Here is a 15,815-nt window from a genome sequence, read left to right on the forward strand (position 1 = left end):
TTTATTTGACATCTGATGGGTGGGCGTTCCATAGGGCGGGCGCCACTACCAAGAAGGCTCTCCTCTGCCTGGTTCCCTGCAATTTCACTTCTCACAGTGTGGGAACTGACAGAAGGCCCTTGGCGCTGGACCTCAGTGTCCTGGCTGAACAATGGGGTGGGGCTGGAGATGCTCCTTCAGGTATACTGGACCCAGGACGTTTTGGGCTTTATAGGTCAGCATCAACACTTTGAATTGTGCTTGGAAACATACTGGGAGCCAATGTAGTCTTTCAGGACCAGTGTTATGTGGTCTTGGCGGCCGCTCCCAGTCACCAGTCTAGCTGCGGGGCAAACATTAGTCCTTGGAAGAGGCATGCCAAGGAAAGGGGGTATAGCCATGCTTCCCCCTTGACTTGTTGTTTTAGTGCAGCAACGTTTTAAAAATACATATTAATGAGCCTATGCAAGTTGCAAAAAGGGATCGGACAAATCTGCTAGTTTTGATATCTCTCAGTTCCTCTGTTTTCCAGGCAGTGCTCCACATTCCTGCATCAGTTTGCATTTTTTAAAAACGTCACCATGAAAATTCAGCAGCATTTTAGTGTTGATGTTTCCTAATAAACAGACTCCTCTATACAATTATGCCTGCCGTAAATATTTTCCATTATGCAATGCCTTTTATGTTACTTTCATGGATATGTACACTTCTCTTCAATGCATTCTTACACACATTATTTGGTTGGAGAACTGCATCACAAAATTTTGTAAAGTGCAAATTTCAAGTGTTTGAGTTCACATATTGTTGTAGAGAATGCAGGCTGCGTAGGTTTGTGTTAAGTTTCAAACTGGATCAAATTTTTCCCCCACTCCTAATTCTAAAGCAGGGGTTCCCAAATTGTGATCCACAGACTACCAGGGGTCTGTGAGCTTCATTCAGGTGTCTGTAGAATGTGCATATTAAATATTTGTATTGATTTTAATTCTCTCTCTTTTGCGCCCCCCCCCCAATAATGTATTTTCTTGTATTGCACTTTGAATTCTACAGAGTGGATGTTGTAATACAATAAAGTACAAGAAATAAAAGAAGCAATAAAAACACATCTAAAAAGCGTGCACCATCTAGTCATAATGCACAATTAAAATTTCTACAGTGCTATATGTAGTTTTCCTTGCTTATTTGTTTGCTTTGTATGACAAAAAAAATCCTTAAGAAAAACTCATTTAAAAAACTTATAATGCAGCATGCACTATAATGAAGAGCTGTGAGACCTATGGGAGAATTCTGTCTCCCAAGGGATGGTGTTTCTGTGTATATATTGCGCTGTTCTCATTGTTCTTGAGAGAGATGTTCCCAAGGTTCCTTTCAGTAAATGTTTAAAAAACTGCAGCCAGAGTTGGCCAATGGCACTGAAGCTGTGATCAGCACAGGCACATGGAATCTCCCTTCTATGAAGCTCACATTATGGTCCTTTTCCTTCTTCACGCCATCCAACCTGCATATAAGCAGCATGCCAGGGCTCAAGGAAGAATGTTCATTGCCCAAAATTCTTGCAGAGGCTTTCTGCTGAATGAGATGATGCTTTGACTCTTAATAAGGTACATACAGTAAATGGGAATTGTTACCAGAGCAAAAAAAGACTTGAGTGGGAACTGAGGAGGGATGAATTTGAATGTGCATCATCTTCGGGTGGGTTGGGTGGGTGCGGAACTTCTTCATGGATATTTTCAGAATTACTATTGTAAGAGAGAGGGCTTGCAGAGAGCAGCCCACTCTGCTTACTTCCATCAGATGGGAGAGCAGCAGCAAGAGCATCAAGGCAGGAAGGAGGTTCCAGGGCTCTAGCAGCATACTGGAGCCTCAACTGCAGTTGGGAAGCAGAGAAGAAGGGGTGGAGCCAGCTGCATCAGAGGGTGGAAAGGAGAGGGAAGAATCAGTGACAGCTGAGGAGAAAGGTTTGACACAATGGGGATCCCGTAGCGCCAGTAGGAGTGGCATTTTGGGGACCAGTCTTAAAGGCTGGGTCAGAGCCTGCCAGAGGCTATTGCAGGCTTATGCCCCATGCAGAGCAGACATGATTTGAGACATCTCACCACTGTATATAGCATGCACAATAAAACTCTGAAAATCCAGAGGAGGTGTGGAGTGCTTACTCGGGAGTAGCCAACACCCATCTGTGACAACTATTATTATTATTATTATTAGAATTTATATACGACCCTATACCCAGGGGTCTCAGGGTGGTTAGATAGATAGATAGATAGATAGATAGATAGATAGATGATAGATAGATACTTTATTGTCATTGTACATAGTACAGTACAATGAAATTGAATGCCATCCCATAAAAACAAAACAAAAACACAATTACAGCCACACACACACACACACACACACCCATCACAACTCCCCAGGATCATATTATTTAGTTACAGCATTTAAGATTGTTACAGCTCTTGGATAGAAACTGTTTTTTAATCGATTTGTTCTTGATTTAATTGTTCTGTATCTCTTGCCCGAAGGTTCACAGAATAAAATCAAAATATAAAACCACAAAATATAAAACCCATCTTGTTCCCTCCCCTTAAGCTCTGGAGTATACCAGGGGGCCAAACGGGCTCCACAAAGTGTGAGAAGGGCGCTCAGGGCAGCAAAGCAAACAGTAAACCAGCAGAATCCCTAATCTGTCCCGATTGCCCAACGCCAGGAACACACACTACATTCCACCCCGTCTAGACAGAGAGCCTGAAGATAGAGAGAGAATCTTTATAGACCACAGAAACTCCCCCTCCCTGACCCTTGAGTCGGCCCTGCTGCTTCCCTGAGTACCCAGGAGGGCACAGCTGGGTGAGACCAACTCTACCCTGTTCACCCACCCAGGTTTCAGTGATACATGCCAGATCAGGTTCTTCATCCATAATCAGATCATAGATGAGGGAGATCCATGGGCTACATCATGAAAGTCATAGTTTACATATAATAACAAAAATAAAATAAAAATGAATTTGAGGTATGATTTGAAATATAGAGGCTTCCCCCCTTTTCTACTGTACTCAATAATGAAGCCAACTTAATATTTCTCTTCCAAATGGAAAGAGGCCAGCTAATGGTATACAACGCTTACGTTATATGATATATTACATGTTTCCTATTGATACATAGTGCTGATTCTGTTATCTTATCACAGATGAATTTGGCCAATGGGACTGTCATTGAAGAATTTGTTTTGCTGGGCTTTGGAGTTGACCAACAGAAGCGCTTCCTCCTCCTTATTTTCTTCACCATTCTCTATGTGCTCACTTTGGCAGAAAACATCCTCATTATTACACTTGTGCTTCTTGATGGCCGCTTGGCCCGGTTGCCCATGTACATCTTGCTGGGCAACTTCTCCTGGCTGGAGATGTGCTATGTCACTGCTACAGTACCCCGTATGCTCTTTGACCTATCGTCTCATCATGGGATCATCTCCTTCCATGCCTGCTTCCTCCAGTTCTATGTTTTCTTCTCTCTTGGAAGCACTGAATGCTTCTTTCTTACAACTATGGCTTTGGATCGCTATCTGGCCATTTGCCACCCACTGCATTACCCACAAATTATGTCCCCAAATGCCTGCTATGCCTTGGTGGCCACTTGTTGGGTCTTAGGCTTTTTGTGGTACCTTCTTCCTGTCTTTCAGATCTTCGAGTTGTCTTTCTGTGGCCCCAACATCATTGACCATTTTTTGTGTGATCCTGGTCCAATTCTGTCCTTGGCTTGCCCTCCTCTGGGAAATGCTCCTCGTGTGTGCCAGATATTCATGAATGTTCTAGTTTTAGGCAATGTCTTCTTTGTTGTGCTATCCTATAGTGTTGTGATTCTCACTCTGATGAAACCCTCTTACCAAGGCTCACGTAAGAAGGCCTTCTCCACCATATCTTTCCATCTAGTGGTTGTCACACTGTTTTATGGCTCAGTGGGAGGGATGTATGTAACTCCAGATGGAGAAAGCCAGTTGGAGGTCACAAAGGCAGTGACAGTCTTCTATACTGCTATTACACCTTTTCTTAATCCTTTGATCTATTGTCTGAGGAATGATCAGGTGAAAGAGGCAATAGGCAGGCAGCTGAGGAAAAGGGTGATAATTCTGAGGAGAAAAGTACGAGGGTAAAAAAGCACAAATTCTGACCTGAATATACTGTATCCCAAGGGAATACAATTTTTTTTTGCATACCTTCAACTGTGCATAGATATACATGTCATTTTCAATGCTATACATGTTGTGTTGAATGCTATTTAAGTCACTTACATTTATAATCATATTGTACTACTTTGGCTATGTGTTTAATAAAATATTGAATTCTTGCATCGCGAAAAACAAAGATTATGGTGAAAAACATGAATTGCAAAACAAAAACAAAAACCCTAGAGCTTAAAGAACAAAACTGACTTCAGATGTGAAATCAGCATGGAAACAACATATATGAAAAAGTTGAAAAATCTCATGCAACTGAAAATTAAAATAAAATAAAATTGTTCCCACCTTATTGTTTGAACGGAATGGTATTTGAACTGTTGATATGACAAAAACATTGCGCATATTCATGGTTTAAAAACATTATAAATGACATTATTTTATTTGTTTAAATAAAGTTGTCTTCTTTGAAAAATTATATTGGTAATGTTGTATTTTTCATTATAAAACATTAAACATTAAAAAGTAGAATTCAGTTTGCATTCACCAGGCTTGCTGCTGAGCTGGGAACAGTGGTAACTGCAATGGTCTGGACTGGAGCCAACAGATCTGAAATGTATTGTTGCGCACTGACCAAGTGGGACCCTGGGTAACCCTTGTTCTGGTGATGCTCTGATATCCACATATTGCAGCAACTAGGCAAAAATGCATTGTTGGATTAGGCTAAGAACCATTGGTCCAATTGCCTTGGAGATATCTTATTCCAACAAGACGCAGGAGCATGTTTGGTCTCTCCCAGAGTTGATGAGTCTTGTTTTACAACCATGAGAAATCGAGCCTTTAAAGTCATCAGCCCAGTCCTGTGGAACGTCCTGCCAATAAAGAGTCAGTGGGTGCCCTCTGCGCCAACTAGTTGATATTCCAGATAGCATAGCACCACTGTGAGTTTGTTGTTGCATTAGTTATATGCATTGCATTAGGCTTTCTCTTTGGATTTTGGCCACCTTCCTAAATTTTCTGTGAAATATATGAGACAAAAGGGACTTGAGATTTTTGCTCCTAGCGCTACCTCTATGATTGATTCAGCAATAAACTCTTTTGGCAAAGGTATCCGAAAGGCAGCTGGGATCCGCCCCTTGCCCCCCAGAGTATAATCACAGGTTCCTGGAATATTATAGATGTGCTTCTACTTCCACTGTAGAGAGAAACTGCAGGACACTTTGTTCCATAATCAGAGAGACTGCTGGGTGTCCAGTACTGGAAGCAGAAAAAGGTAATGATATGGTTACATCTAGTTCTCCAAATTACAGTCTGGAGGTTTTTTCAGTAGCCCTGGATGAGAAATACTCTGTGCTACTACAAAGGACAGACATTGCTGATCTCTAGAATACAGAGAAATAAAAATAGGGTTTAAAATGAAATGGTAGGTTCGAACCAAGCTGAGGAAGCCATTATGCTGTCCTTGAGCTTTTGAAGGCATCTGCCTGCCTATTGCTGTAAGAAGATTGGATGGTAGATTGACCTTTTGTCTTATGCTTGTGTTTGGCAAAGGCTGGGAATCTGGATTCCTCAATTCTGTTTTGATAGTCCACACTTAATGCATGTGCAAGGTAATTCATTCCTTGCCCTCAAGCCCTGATTATGGTCATGTTATAAAGAAATCATAGAAAAGTAGCAATATTTTCCCCCTCTTTATTCCTCCTATTTCCCTTTAGTGTTAACATTATTCTTCAGAATCTTTCTTCACCTTTGCAGTGCAATCTCTGGAGACCAACAACACAGGAGGGCACCCTAAAGCAGATCAATGCTGCCTGAGAACAAGGTATGTGAGAAAAGGAGTAGAATGTTGAATGCATGACGGAAGATACCATTGAGGTGGCACCAGAGGTTGGTGTCTTGGGGTTCCAAGATCTTCTCAAGCTGCTGGATATGAGGTGAGGGCTTCATTGTGGGAGCACTAGGTCATTGAAGTACTCGATACATGAATTTAGTGAGAAGACATATCTGCTTATTGCAAAAAAGAGATTGGGATCTGAGTGTGCTCAGTAGCCCAGACATGCAGCATTGCTCTGGCAGTGTCCTTGCATGCCTAAGTAACTGTATTTCTCTTTAAGACGGCCCCATGTATAAGATGCCCCCTATTTTTGGAGACTCAGATTTAAGAAAATCCACTCTCAACACTATCCACGTATAAGACAGCCCCTAATTTCTGACATTATTTTTATTTTTGGGGAAAAACCTAGTATTATACACAGAAATATATGGTCTATGTGTGGCTGTGTAAGGACCCATTCCAATGAAGTTCTAACTCTGAAATGGCTTATTTGTTGCATTCAGAGATGCTAAGAAGGGAGGTGCAACAGCCCTTATGTAAGCTTCCTGGTCTATGACCATAATAAACTGATTGATTGGTTATTTGAGCTTCCATCAGCTTCTTTATGGCATACCAGAAAGGGGGAGGGAAAGACAGCAAGGAACATGGTATTGTGCCATTGCACCAGTACCACTGCTGATGCATCCTGGCAGTTCTGCTGGTTTGTTTGCACCACACTGACCTGCCGGGTCCCTGTCAGGCTCCACTTTGCTCTCCCTCCCAGTAACCTACAGTGATTCTAATGATGGAATGTCAGGTAAGCATTCTCACCCCTTCCCATAAATTGCTACTGCTTGCATTGTTAGTTACACTAAAATGGGTTGATACTAGGCAGGGGTTGAAATTCAGGTGTAGAGTGCACATGTTAAATGTGAAAGTTTCCAGATTCTAGTCAAGGTATTACTTGGAAAGACTCCTGAATGAAAACACCTATATGAAAACCAGTCAGTGCTGGCGATATTTCAGTAGACAGGCTAATGGACTGACATGGCATGAAGCATTTGCCTGTGTGCATGAATCTACAGTACTGTATTTAGCATCTGAACGAGGATTCCCCTCACCTTTAAATTGGCAAAATAGTCACTGGCCACCAAACAGTTACAGAATATAAACAGACAGGTTTTTGTGTAATGTGTGTCAATACTGATAGTGGGAGAGTATAGACTGCAGACTTTTTAGCCTACAATCCTATACAAACTTCCTGGGAGTATTGGACTCAATGGGACTCACAGCAAGACACTTTGGTCAAATAATTTATTGCATTAATCTCTTGGTTCTTATATGTGCCCTTTGTCTGATAGCTAAGAGTAGCACCTTGAGCAGCAAACAGGTTTTGATGATAGCTTGAAGGTCAAGTGAAGCACAGAAGACTAGGGACTATGGAGACTGAGAGTCCAAGCCATGATTGCATTTTTTATTCCAGGATAAGATATATAATTCTTGATGATAAAAGTATCTTAAGAAGAAACCAAATAATTTGTGGGATCTCAAAATGCTTTGCCAGTGTTATGCAGGGTTTGGTTCACATGAAAGCAGGCAATGTTAACATCTCTCTGATACTCAGTTCTGGGACTTTTTTGAGTGTATTCAATAGAGATGTTGGGCAAAATTAATAAAATGTGTTTGAACAGGACAAAGAGTTAGACACCCATTTCTCTAAACTCATGCCTGAGAACACACTGCATGCAAACTAGGACATAATTAGGTTTGTCAAGGCAAGAGAGGGGTGGCTGAAAGCATGGTGAAGGTGTTACTTCCTTTAGGGTGAGAAGGGAAGATTATCAGAACAGGGTTAAAGGTAAAGGGACCCCTGACCATTAGGTTCAGTCATGACCGACTCTGGGGTTGAGGCGCCCATCGCCTTATTGGCCGAGGGAGCCGGCATTCAGCAGCTTCCAGGTCATGTGGCCAGCATGACAAAGCCGCTTCAGGCGAACCAGGGAAGCACACGGAAACACCGTTTACCTGCCCGTTTGGAGCAGTACCTATTTATCTACTTGCACTTTAATGTGCTTTCAAACTGCTAGGTTGGCAGGAGCTGGGACCGAGCAATGGGAGCTTACCCCATCGCGGGGACTCGAACCACCGACTTTCTGATTGGCAAGCGCTAGGCTCTGTGGTTTAACCCACAGTGCCACCCTTTCTTTTCCTTAAAAAAAAATTCATTATTGCTGGTTTGGCAGGAAAGACTACAACGAATTGTCCTGACAATATGTTCCCTAAAGTCATGCATTGTGGAACTTTGTGGATCCACTGCTTGTTGACTTAGTATTCTGGGTTCTATGCTAATAATTTAAACTAACATATTGCAATAAACACATGCTTTAATATTATCGCTCTATAATGCGGTAAAATATATTAAGTCTACTGAATATCATTATCTGAGGTTAATCTTTCTTGTCATACTTATATATATCTCAACAATAGGCTATTCTGGGATGTCTTTGAACAGTGAGGGAAAGATGGACGAGAGCTACTGACTCTTAACATGTCTTTGTCTCTTCCCTCTTCAGATCCAGCCACCTCTATGAATACTTCCAGTGTCACCGAATTTGCCTTCCTAGGTCTCTCCCGCTCCCACTCCATCCAACTCCTTCTCTTTGTCCTAGTCTCCGTTTCCTACACAGCAATCCTATTGGGGAACCTCCTCATTGTGGTGACTGTGCGTGCAGATTCCCATCTCCTCCAGACCCCCATGTACTTCTTCCTGGCTAACTTATCCATCATTGATACTTCTGTGGGCTCTGTGGTTGTCCCCAAAATGTTGGCAGGCCAAGCAAATTATGTCCAGACAATCTCATTTGGTGGTTGTATGGCCCAGGTCTTCTTCCTTCACTTCTTTGGGGATACCGAGATGCTCCTCCTCACCATTATGGCCTACGATCGCTATGTGGCCATCTGCCACCCACTGACATACACAACCAGAATGAATCGCCCACGTTGCAGGAGGCTCCTGGCATCCTGTTGGGTTGGAGGCCTCATCCACACCGGAACCCAGCTGGTCCTGGTTCTTCGGCTCCCATTCTGCGGACCAAATAAACTGGACCATTTCTTCTGTGATGTCCCACTGGTTGTCAGGTTGGCTTGCACCGATACTTACAGCACTGAGATACTCATGGCAGCCAACAGTGGCCTCCTCTCCTTGGTTTGCTTCCTTATCTTGCTAGTCTCCTATGGTGTCATCCTGGTCAGCCTGAAAGGCCATTTCAAGGAGAGTGGAGGGAAGGCTTTGTCCACCTGCAGTTCTCACTTGACTGTGGTCAGCCTCTTTTTTGTGCCCTGCCTCTTTGTGTACCTTGTACCCTTCTCCAGTTCTGTTGTGGACAAAATGGCTTCCATATTCTACACTGTAGTCACCCCTGCACTCAACCCTATGATATATACTCTAAGGAATAGGGAAATGAAGGAGGCGATGGTTCGGTTAAAGAATCACTGCATCTTCTTCCGTTCTTGTGTCAATAGACAAAAATGAGTTCTCCCCCAACATATTATACCTACTACAGTCCCACATTCCTCTCCTGATTTTTGAATGGCTTTGTTACTGAAGACTACGGAGAACTGGCTCTCTGTATAATTAGAGGTCTTTGGCTGTGCCTATTTCATGGCTAGTGTCCCAGGAGCTGCTATGCAAAACCCACATATGCACAGATAGAAAGAAATGTTCTCCTTGAATCCATGTGGTTAGATCTAAATTTTGAAGTGAATGTAAATTTTGGTTCCTTCCACAATTTTATCTTGCCTACCACAAAATATAGGCATTGCTTAGACCACTGATGGTTAATTTGTGGCTCTGTATATGTTGTTGGATGCTAACTACCACCCACCCTGGCCAGCATGACCAATGGTCAGGGTTGAAGGGAGTTGTAGTCCAAGAAGATTTGGAGGGCTAGACATTAGCCACCCCTGCCTAAATGTTTGGATAAAATTCAAATTGAACTGTTGGTATACGAAATAGGTTGACAATATTTAAGTAACTTTTTTAAAAAAAAGCAATGACTTTCTTCGAAGAAATATGGGGAAAAAAGGTATTTGCCATTTAATTTAGAAATATTAGAATTATGTTTTAGTGCATACCATCGATACTCAAATGGAAATTTCACATGATTCCAAAATGTATCCAAAAAAGAAAATCTGCTAGTTAGCAGTTTGAGTAGAGCTGGGCACCCACAAAGTGTGCTGACTGCTGCATGCACATGCTATAAGGCGTGTGTGCACGACGTCACCATGCCCACAATGTGGGCGTGTGATGTCACTGTGCCCAGCGGTTATGGGGGCAAGCTCCTGAACTGTGTGTGTAGAATCCACTTGGAGGAACATATCTGTAGCAAGAGAAGGAAGTATCTGAGCTTAGATCGAAAGAAACTAATTAGTGTCTTTTTAGAAGTATACAGGCAAGAGAAAAAGTGGGAAGCTGAATTGGGGATGGGAAAAGTAGAGCTGTTCTCCACTTAGGTCTCCATTCAGTAAGGAGGGGAAATAACTTCTTGAGAAAGATAAGAAACCCAAACCAGTTGGAGGGATGTGGCAATCCCTGGTCAGTTATACTACTAGAGGAGTCTCAGGACACACCCTCCAAGTGTCTTGATTTTCCATGGACAGTCCCAGAATTATGAAAGACATCCCAGCTTCTGATTTCATCCTCAAATTTCCCTGTTTCCCTTGCCATTGCTGCCACCGCTGAGTTCAAGCAGGAGGCACTAATCCTGAATAGTGGTGGCAATGAGGGAGCATCCCATTGCCTCTCCATGGCATCCCCTTAGCTGCTGTTGCCAACCTCCACCTCTGGGGAGCTCATAGCAGCTGCTGGAGACCAGGTGAGGAAGAGGAGAGGCATCTGCTGCTGAGGCCAAGCTCCACATGGTGTGCTGGCTCTGAAGGTCAGGCGGAGTGTGGGGGCCCCTGGGTCGGAAGAAGGGGGGAGCGAAGTGCAAGGTATCTTTCTCTCTCTCTCTCTCTCAAAAAAAGAGAATGATTTGTGCCTCCTGGGACGAACCCCCTCGGTGACGTTGCCAATAGAAAAAAGCTTTCCTGCAAGCCAATAGAGGATCTGAGATTTCCTTCTTTTAGATGGGCTGCCTTCCCAGGTTGATGTACCCCATCTTAACAGTTAAGGTATGACCTTATGATTACTGTAGAAGACCCTAAGAATAGTTTACCAAAGGTTCTGTTGAGGATCCAAGAATTCGGACAGGTAGCAGGCTTTAAATTAAATATAAATAAAACTAAGACCTTGGTGAAGAACGTGACAGTACAATATAACAGAACAATATAAAAAGGATGTCCAACAACTTACAGATATACGGTAGGTATACATAAGAAAGTTAAATATCTGGGTGCATGGCTGACAGCTAAAATATTAATATATTTAAAGACAGGTACATAAATACTTGGAAAGAAAGTAAGCTGTCCTGTCAGGCTTAACTAGAGTCACTTGCGACGAACCCCCTTGCCGACGTTGCCAATAGATTATGAGACGAAAGGGTACAGGGGAAAAGCAATCCCCACTCAATTCCTTACACCTTAAAATAAAACCCTCAATTCTGGACTTCTCAGTAAAGAGAGTCTAATTCCAGCTTTCGTGGCCTGATCTCACAAACAATCAGGGCTATTTGAATGAACAACCTCTTGCCTACAGAACAGATCCCCACTGTATCAGTCTGCCATATCACCCTGGCAAACTTGTGGCACTCTAGGTTTTCACCATACTGCCCTTCCTGTGTGACTCTAGGACACAAACTATCCCCTTTTCCTTAGGTAAGTTTTGGCCTTTTCTGAGTCTCCACCTCTGTGAGTTTTAATACGCTGCTGGAATAACCAAGAATCACCAAGATGATACTCTTTGGCACAAAAAGAAGATGAATTTTATTTACTTGAGAACATAGGTTTTTCTTTCTTAACGATGCATAAGTTTACAAGTTTAGTTACAGTTATACATTAACTCTGTCAGACTTTAACTTCAAGTCATCCTAAGCCTAACCTAAACCACCACTATCCTGGCCCCACAACCTTCTTCTTCCCTCTTCGTCACCCCACTCCCCCTCTTCCAACTGCCAAAACGTTAAACCGGGCACCGTCCCGCCTCCTAAAGATGCGCTGTCAGTTAAACTGGAGGTGGATTAACTCTTTCTAATCCAGGGTGTAATAAATCTTCCATCCTGGGGCTAATGTGTTACATATCCATGTCTAACCTTGTCCCTTTCTAACATTTGTTTCTTGGTGTGTGTTTTTTCTTTTTGTAATTCTACCACAGAATAAAACAAAATAAAATCCAGATTTAGGCGTTTTCTGAAGATGGTGGAGGACCAGTCTGTTGTATTGTCAGAAATGAATACATCTCAAAATCTCAGCCACCTCTCTTGCACAGATGTAGAGAAATGTGTTGTCTGTCTGTCAATATCCCCACTTTTCAGGATCTCCCATTTGGATATTACTTGGAATTCAGGGAGAGTGTGTTTGTGCTCTCATAAAGCGATACAAGTCATGAGTTCATCAGGCCTTTTGAGACTTTACATCAGGTTATCCACCCACCCAGTGGGTGCAATGGTGGGGAGGGAGAGGGGAAGCTTCCTTTCTGCATCATTGCAACCAGTCAGGGTTACACTGCTGTTTACACCAACAATGGGGAATCATATTTTTGGGAGCTGCACACTTGCACTCCATGGCAAGCCTTTCCTCCATATCCTGCTGAGGGCATGCGTTTCTTAGCAACAGCTCATTGGAGCAGAATATGTGGGTGGAGATGGGGCTATGGGCATCCACTGGTATGCTATTTCACATTGATAATGACACAATGTGATTGGATTACAGATTTGGGAATACCCATCCAATTATTATTAATGCACACTTGGTTAACTTCCATGAATGCCTCTTGAAATCTGGGTTCCCAAATCTGCATATTACCCCAACTAGTCAATGCTGGGATTGAGACAGGAGACCATTGGCTAACTTGCCATGCAGAGACCATCTTCCAACATTCACCTAATTTCCCACAGTTTCACACCCTTGTGCAAAGGGTAATGATGATTGCAAATGAGGGGCATGCCTGGCAGAGAAAACTGGTCACAAAATAGGCCCTCTAAACATTAAAAGGTTTCCATTTACAACTGGGATGGGGATACCTTAGTGCACTCCCTGGGATGGGATTGGAGTTGGACTCATACCGTACATACTAGAGTATAAAATGACCCGAATATAAGCCAAGGCACCTAATTTGACCACAAAAAACTGGGAAAACGTATTGACTTAAGTATAAACCAAGGGTGGGAAATGCCGAGAGCAGCAAAGGCAGAGGACGAGGAAGGAGCAGCCCGAAATGAGATTAGACAAATTAATATAAATATAATATAAATATAAATAATATTACCGTACTTATGGTTAATGCTTAAAACATCTCTTAATTCTGTTGTTGCCATAGTAAATTAACTTAGAGTCCTTGCTGAAATGCTACATAGATCTACCAGTATGTCCCAAACTCCTTCCTTCCCACCTCTTATCTAAAGCAAAAGAAATAAAAAAATAAGGTTTCCTTTTCCAGTATTACTGTATATTGAAATGCTGAACCATCAAATAACACAATGCTTCTGCCTTAACGTGAAGATAATGCTGCCACAACCTTCAGACACCAAGAGCATTTCTAAATAGTAAATGGAGTTCAAATTCTAACTGAAATGCACTCTGGGCTCCACCCAATTCATGGCAAACTAACCACTGACGATGGTTTCATAAGAGTGTTATTATTTCACTGAATGGAGCTGTGGCGAGATACACCAGTAAAGGGCCCCCGGACGTTTAACGGTCTATTGACCCAATACCTCCCTTGCCTATTTCTTCCCTCGCTGCTACCAACCAGTAAGTCTGTGTACTGGTACACAATTTATTGGAATCCAGTCAGATGAACAGTGAACAAAACAATTAAGTTTATTTAGGTGATGATCTTAGAAGCATAAAAATTATTCATGGTTTCTCAAATATGTTTACTTAAACTTAACCTTTAGTATTAGTTCTCCCCCTGTTCCTCCCTGACTGAAGTTCCCTTCTTATTACTCTTACAGATTCTGCACCACGGCTCACCTCCCTAGCTTCTCTAACCCTCTCTCTATCTAAAAATCCTCTCCACCTCTCTCATCAACTCCCATCAACTTAACTCCTTTATCTTCCCCTCCTGTCTGCCTGCTTCTCCTTATATTCCCCTGCTTTTGCCTGAAGAGCTCCTATTGGCTGTTTACCTCCCTTGCAACTTAACTCTTGCTAGACCCCTAGAGGTGAAACACCACAGGAGCTATTAGAAAATCTGACATGAGGGTTTGCAATTTTTAAAAGTTAAAATGTATGTTTTGCATTCACAATCAATTCATTAATTACTTGTAATTCTAAAAATGTTGTCTACTGTATATGCTGTCCATGTGATAAGTTATACGTAGGAAACACTTTGTCACCTTGGGGGAAGCAGAATTGTTTGTAGGTTTTGATTCACAGGTCTAAGATTGACCAGCGGGCCAGGGGAGCACAACTCCGACTTCCAGCATCGACTCTTGGAGGTCCCTGCCTGGTCAAGGATGACTGCCACTCATTGGGGCTTGTCAACCAAAAAGGATTAAGAATCTCGGGCACTGGAGGTCTGACACCTACAGGGGCTACGTGAGATGATTCCTTGCAGTTTTCCTTGTTACTCACCTGTTTGCCATTTTCTTTCTTTTAGTGCCACCAGTGTTCCAAGTTTGGGTTCTGGGCCATTGCATTGTACATTGGGCCAGCATGCGAGCAGTGGAGACCAGCATGGGGCGTGATATCGCTTTATCTGCTCAGTTAAGAATTTCATGGTTGGCGGAGGTGGAATGCTCTGGAGAGAACTTTTGCCATTAGTGAAGGCTCGGGTGGCAAGCCTGGGTCCGCCGTCGGCCATGATTCTGCATGATTCTGCAGCTAGGTGAAAATGACCTGCTATTTTTGAGGGGGGTGGACTGAAGGTCCCGCATTGAAAGAGACTTACAGGAGCTGGCTGTGTCTTGCCCCTACACAATTATTTTCTGGTCACGATCCCTGGTGCGGCATGCTTGGAAGAACAGTTTAAACTCAGCTGTAACTGATAATGCTCGGAAATGGATTGACCGGAAAGTGATGTGGAAGGTGTTGTCCTTGGCCGTGTCAGGGCGATTCCCCACCCAGGTATTAAGTTTACAAATATGGCCCTGTTTAGGGCTGATGGTGTTCATTTATTTGATGAAGGTAATGATGTATGGTTGGCCGAAGTCCATGATGGTCTGAAGGATTACCTCCAGGATCTGGGTATTTCATTAAAGGAATCTGGAGGTCCTGGATCTCGTCCGAAGTCTGCTTGAGGGGCTAGGGTCCTGGAAAATTTGCCCAATAACTTTAAAACTAAAATAAGTGTCTGTGTGAAGTTATTTCAAGGGGGTCAGTCTTGGGGGCCTCGGAGCACAGCCACATATTTCTGCAACCAGACAATAATGCATTGTTGGATTAGGCTAAGAACCATAGGTCCAAATGCCTTGGAGATATCTTATTCCAACAAGACGCAGGAGCATCTTTGATCTCTCCCAGAGTTGATGAGTCTTGTTTTACAACCACGAGAAATCGAGCCTTTAAAGTCATCAGCCCAGTCCTGTGGAACGTCCTGCCAATAAAGAGTCAGTGGGTGCCCTCTTCGCCAACTAGTTGATATTCCAGATAGCATAGCACCACTGTGAGTTTGTTGTTGCGTTAGTTATATGCATTGCATTAGGCTGTCCCTTTGGATTTTGGCCACCTTCCTAAATTTTCTGTGAAATACAT

At 42.8% G+C, this 15,815-nt stretch overlaps 2 protein-coding genes across 2 annotated transcripts; both read left to right on the forward strand.

Moving 5' to 3' along the window:
• The first annotated feature begins 3,166 nt into the window (after nucleotides 1-3,166).
• Nucleotides 3,167-4,126, forward strand: LOC118095636 (olfactory receptor 11G2-like). The gene has a single exon (XM_035136881.1). It carries the CDS (start codon nucleotides 3,167-3,169, stop codon nucleotides 4,124-4,126), a length of 960 nt encoding a protein of 319 aa, XP_034992772.1.
• A 4,424-nt stretch (nucleotides 4,127-8,550) lies between these two features.
• On the forward strand, nucleotides 8,551-10,475 carry LOC118078060 (olfactory receptor 4Q3). The gene is made up of 2 exons (XM_035101786.2): nucleotides 8,551-9,443; nucleotides 10,415-10,475. The coding sequence occupies exons 1-2, from the start codon at nucleotides 8,551-8,553 to the stop codon at nucleotides 10,473-10,475; spliced, it is 954 nt and encodes a 317-aa protein (XP_034957677.2).
• Nucleotides 10,476-15,815: the final 5,340 nt, after the last annotated feature.

The sequence above is a fragment of the Zootoca vivipara genome, chromosome 13, assembly GCF_963506605.1.
Source record: "Zootoca vivipara chromosome 13, rZooViv1.1, whole genome shotgun sequence".
Taxonomy (NCBI): domain Eukaryota; kingdom Metazoa; phylum Chordata; class Lepidosauria; order Squamata; family Lacertidae; genus Zootoca; species Zootoca vivipara.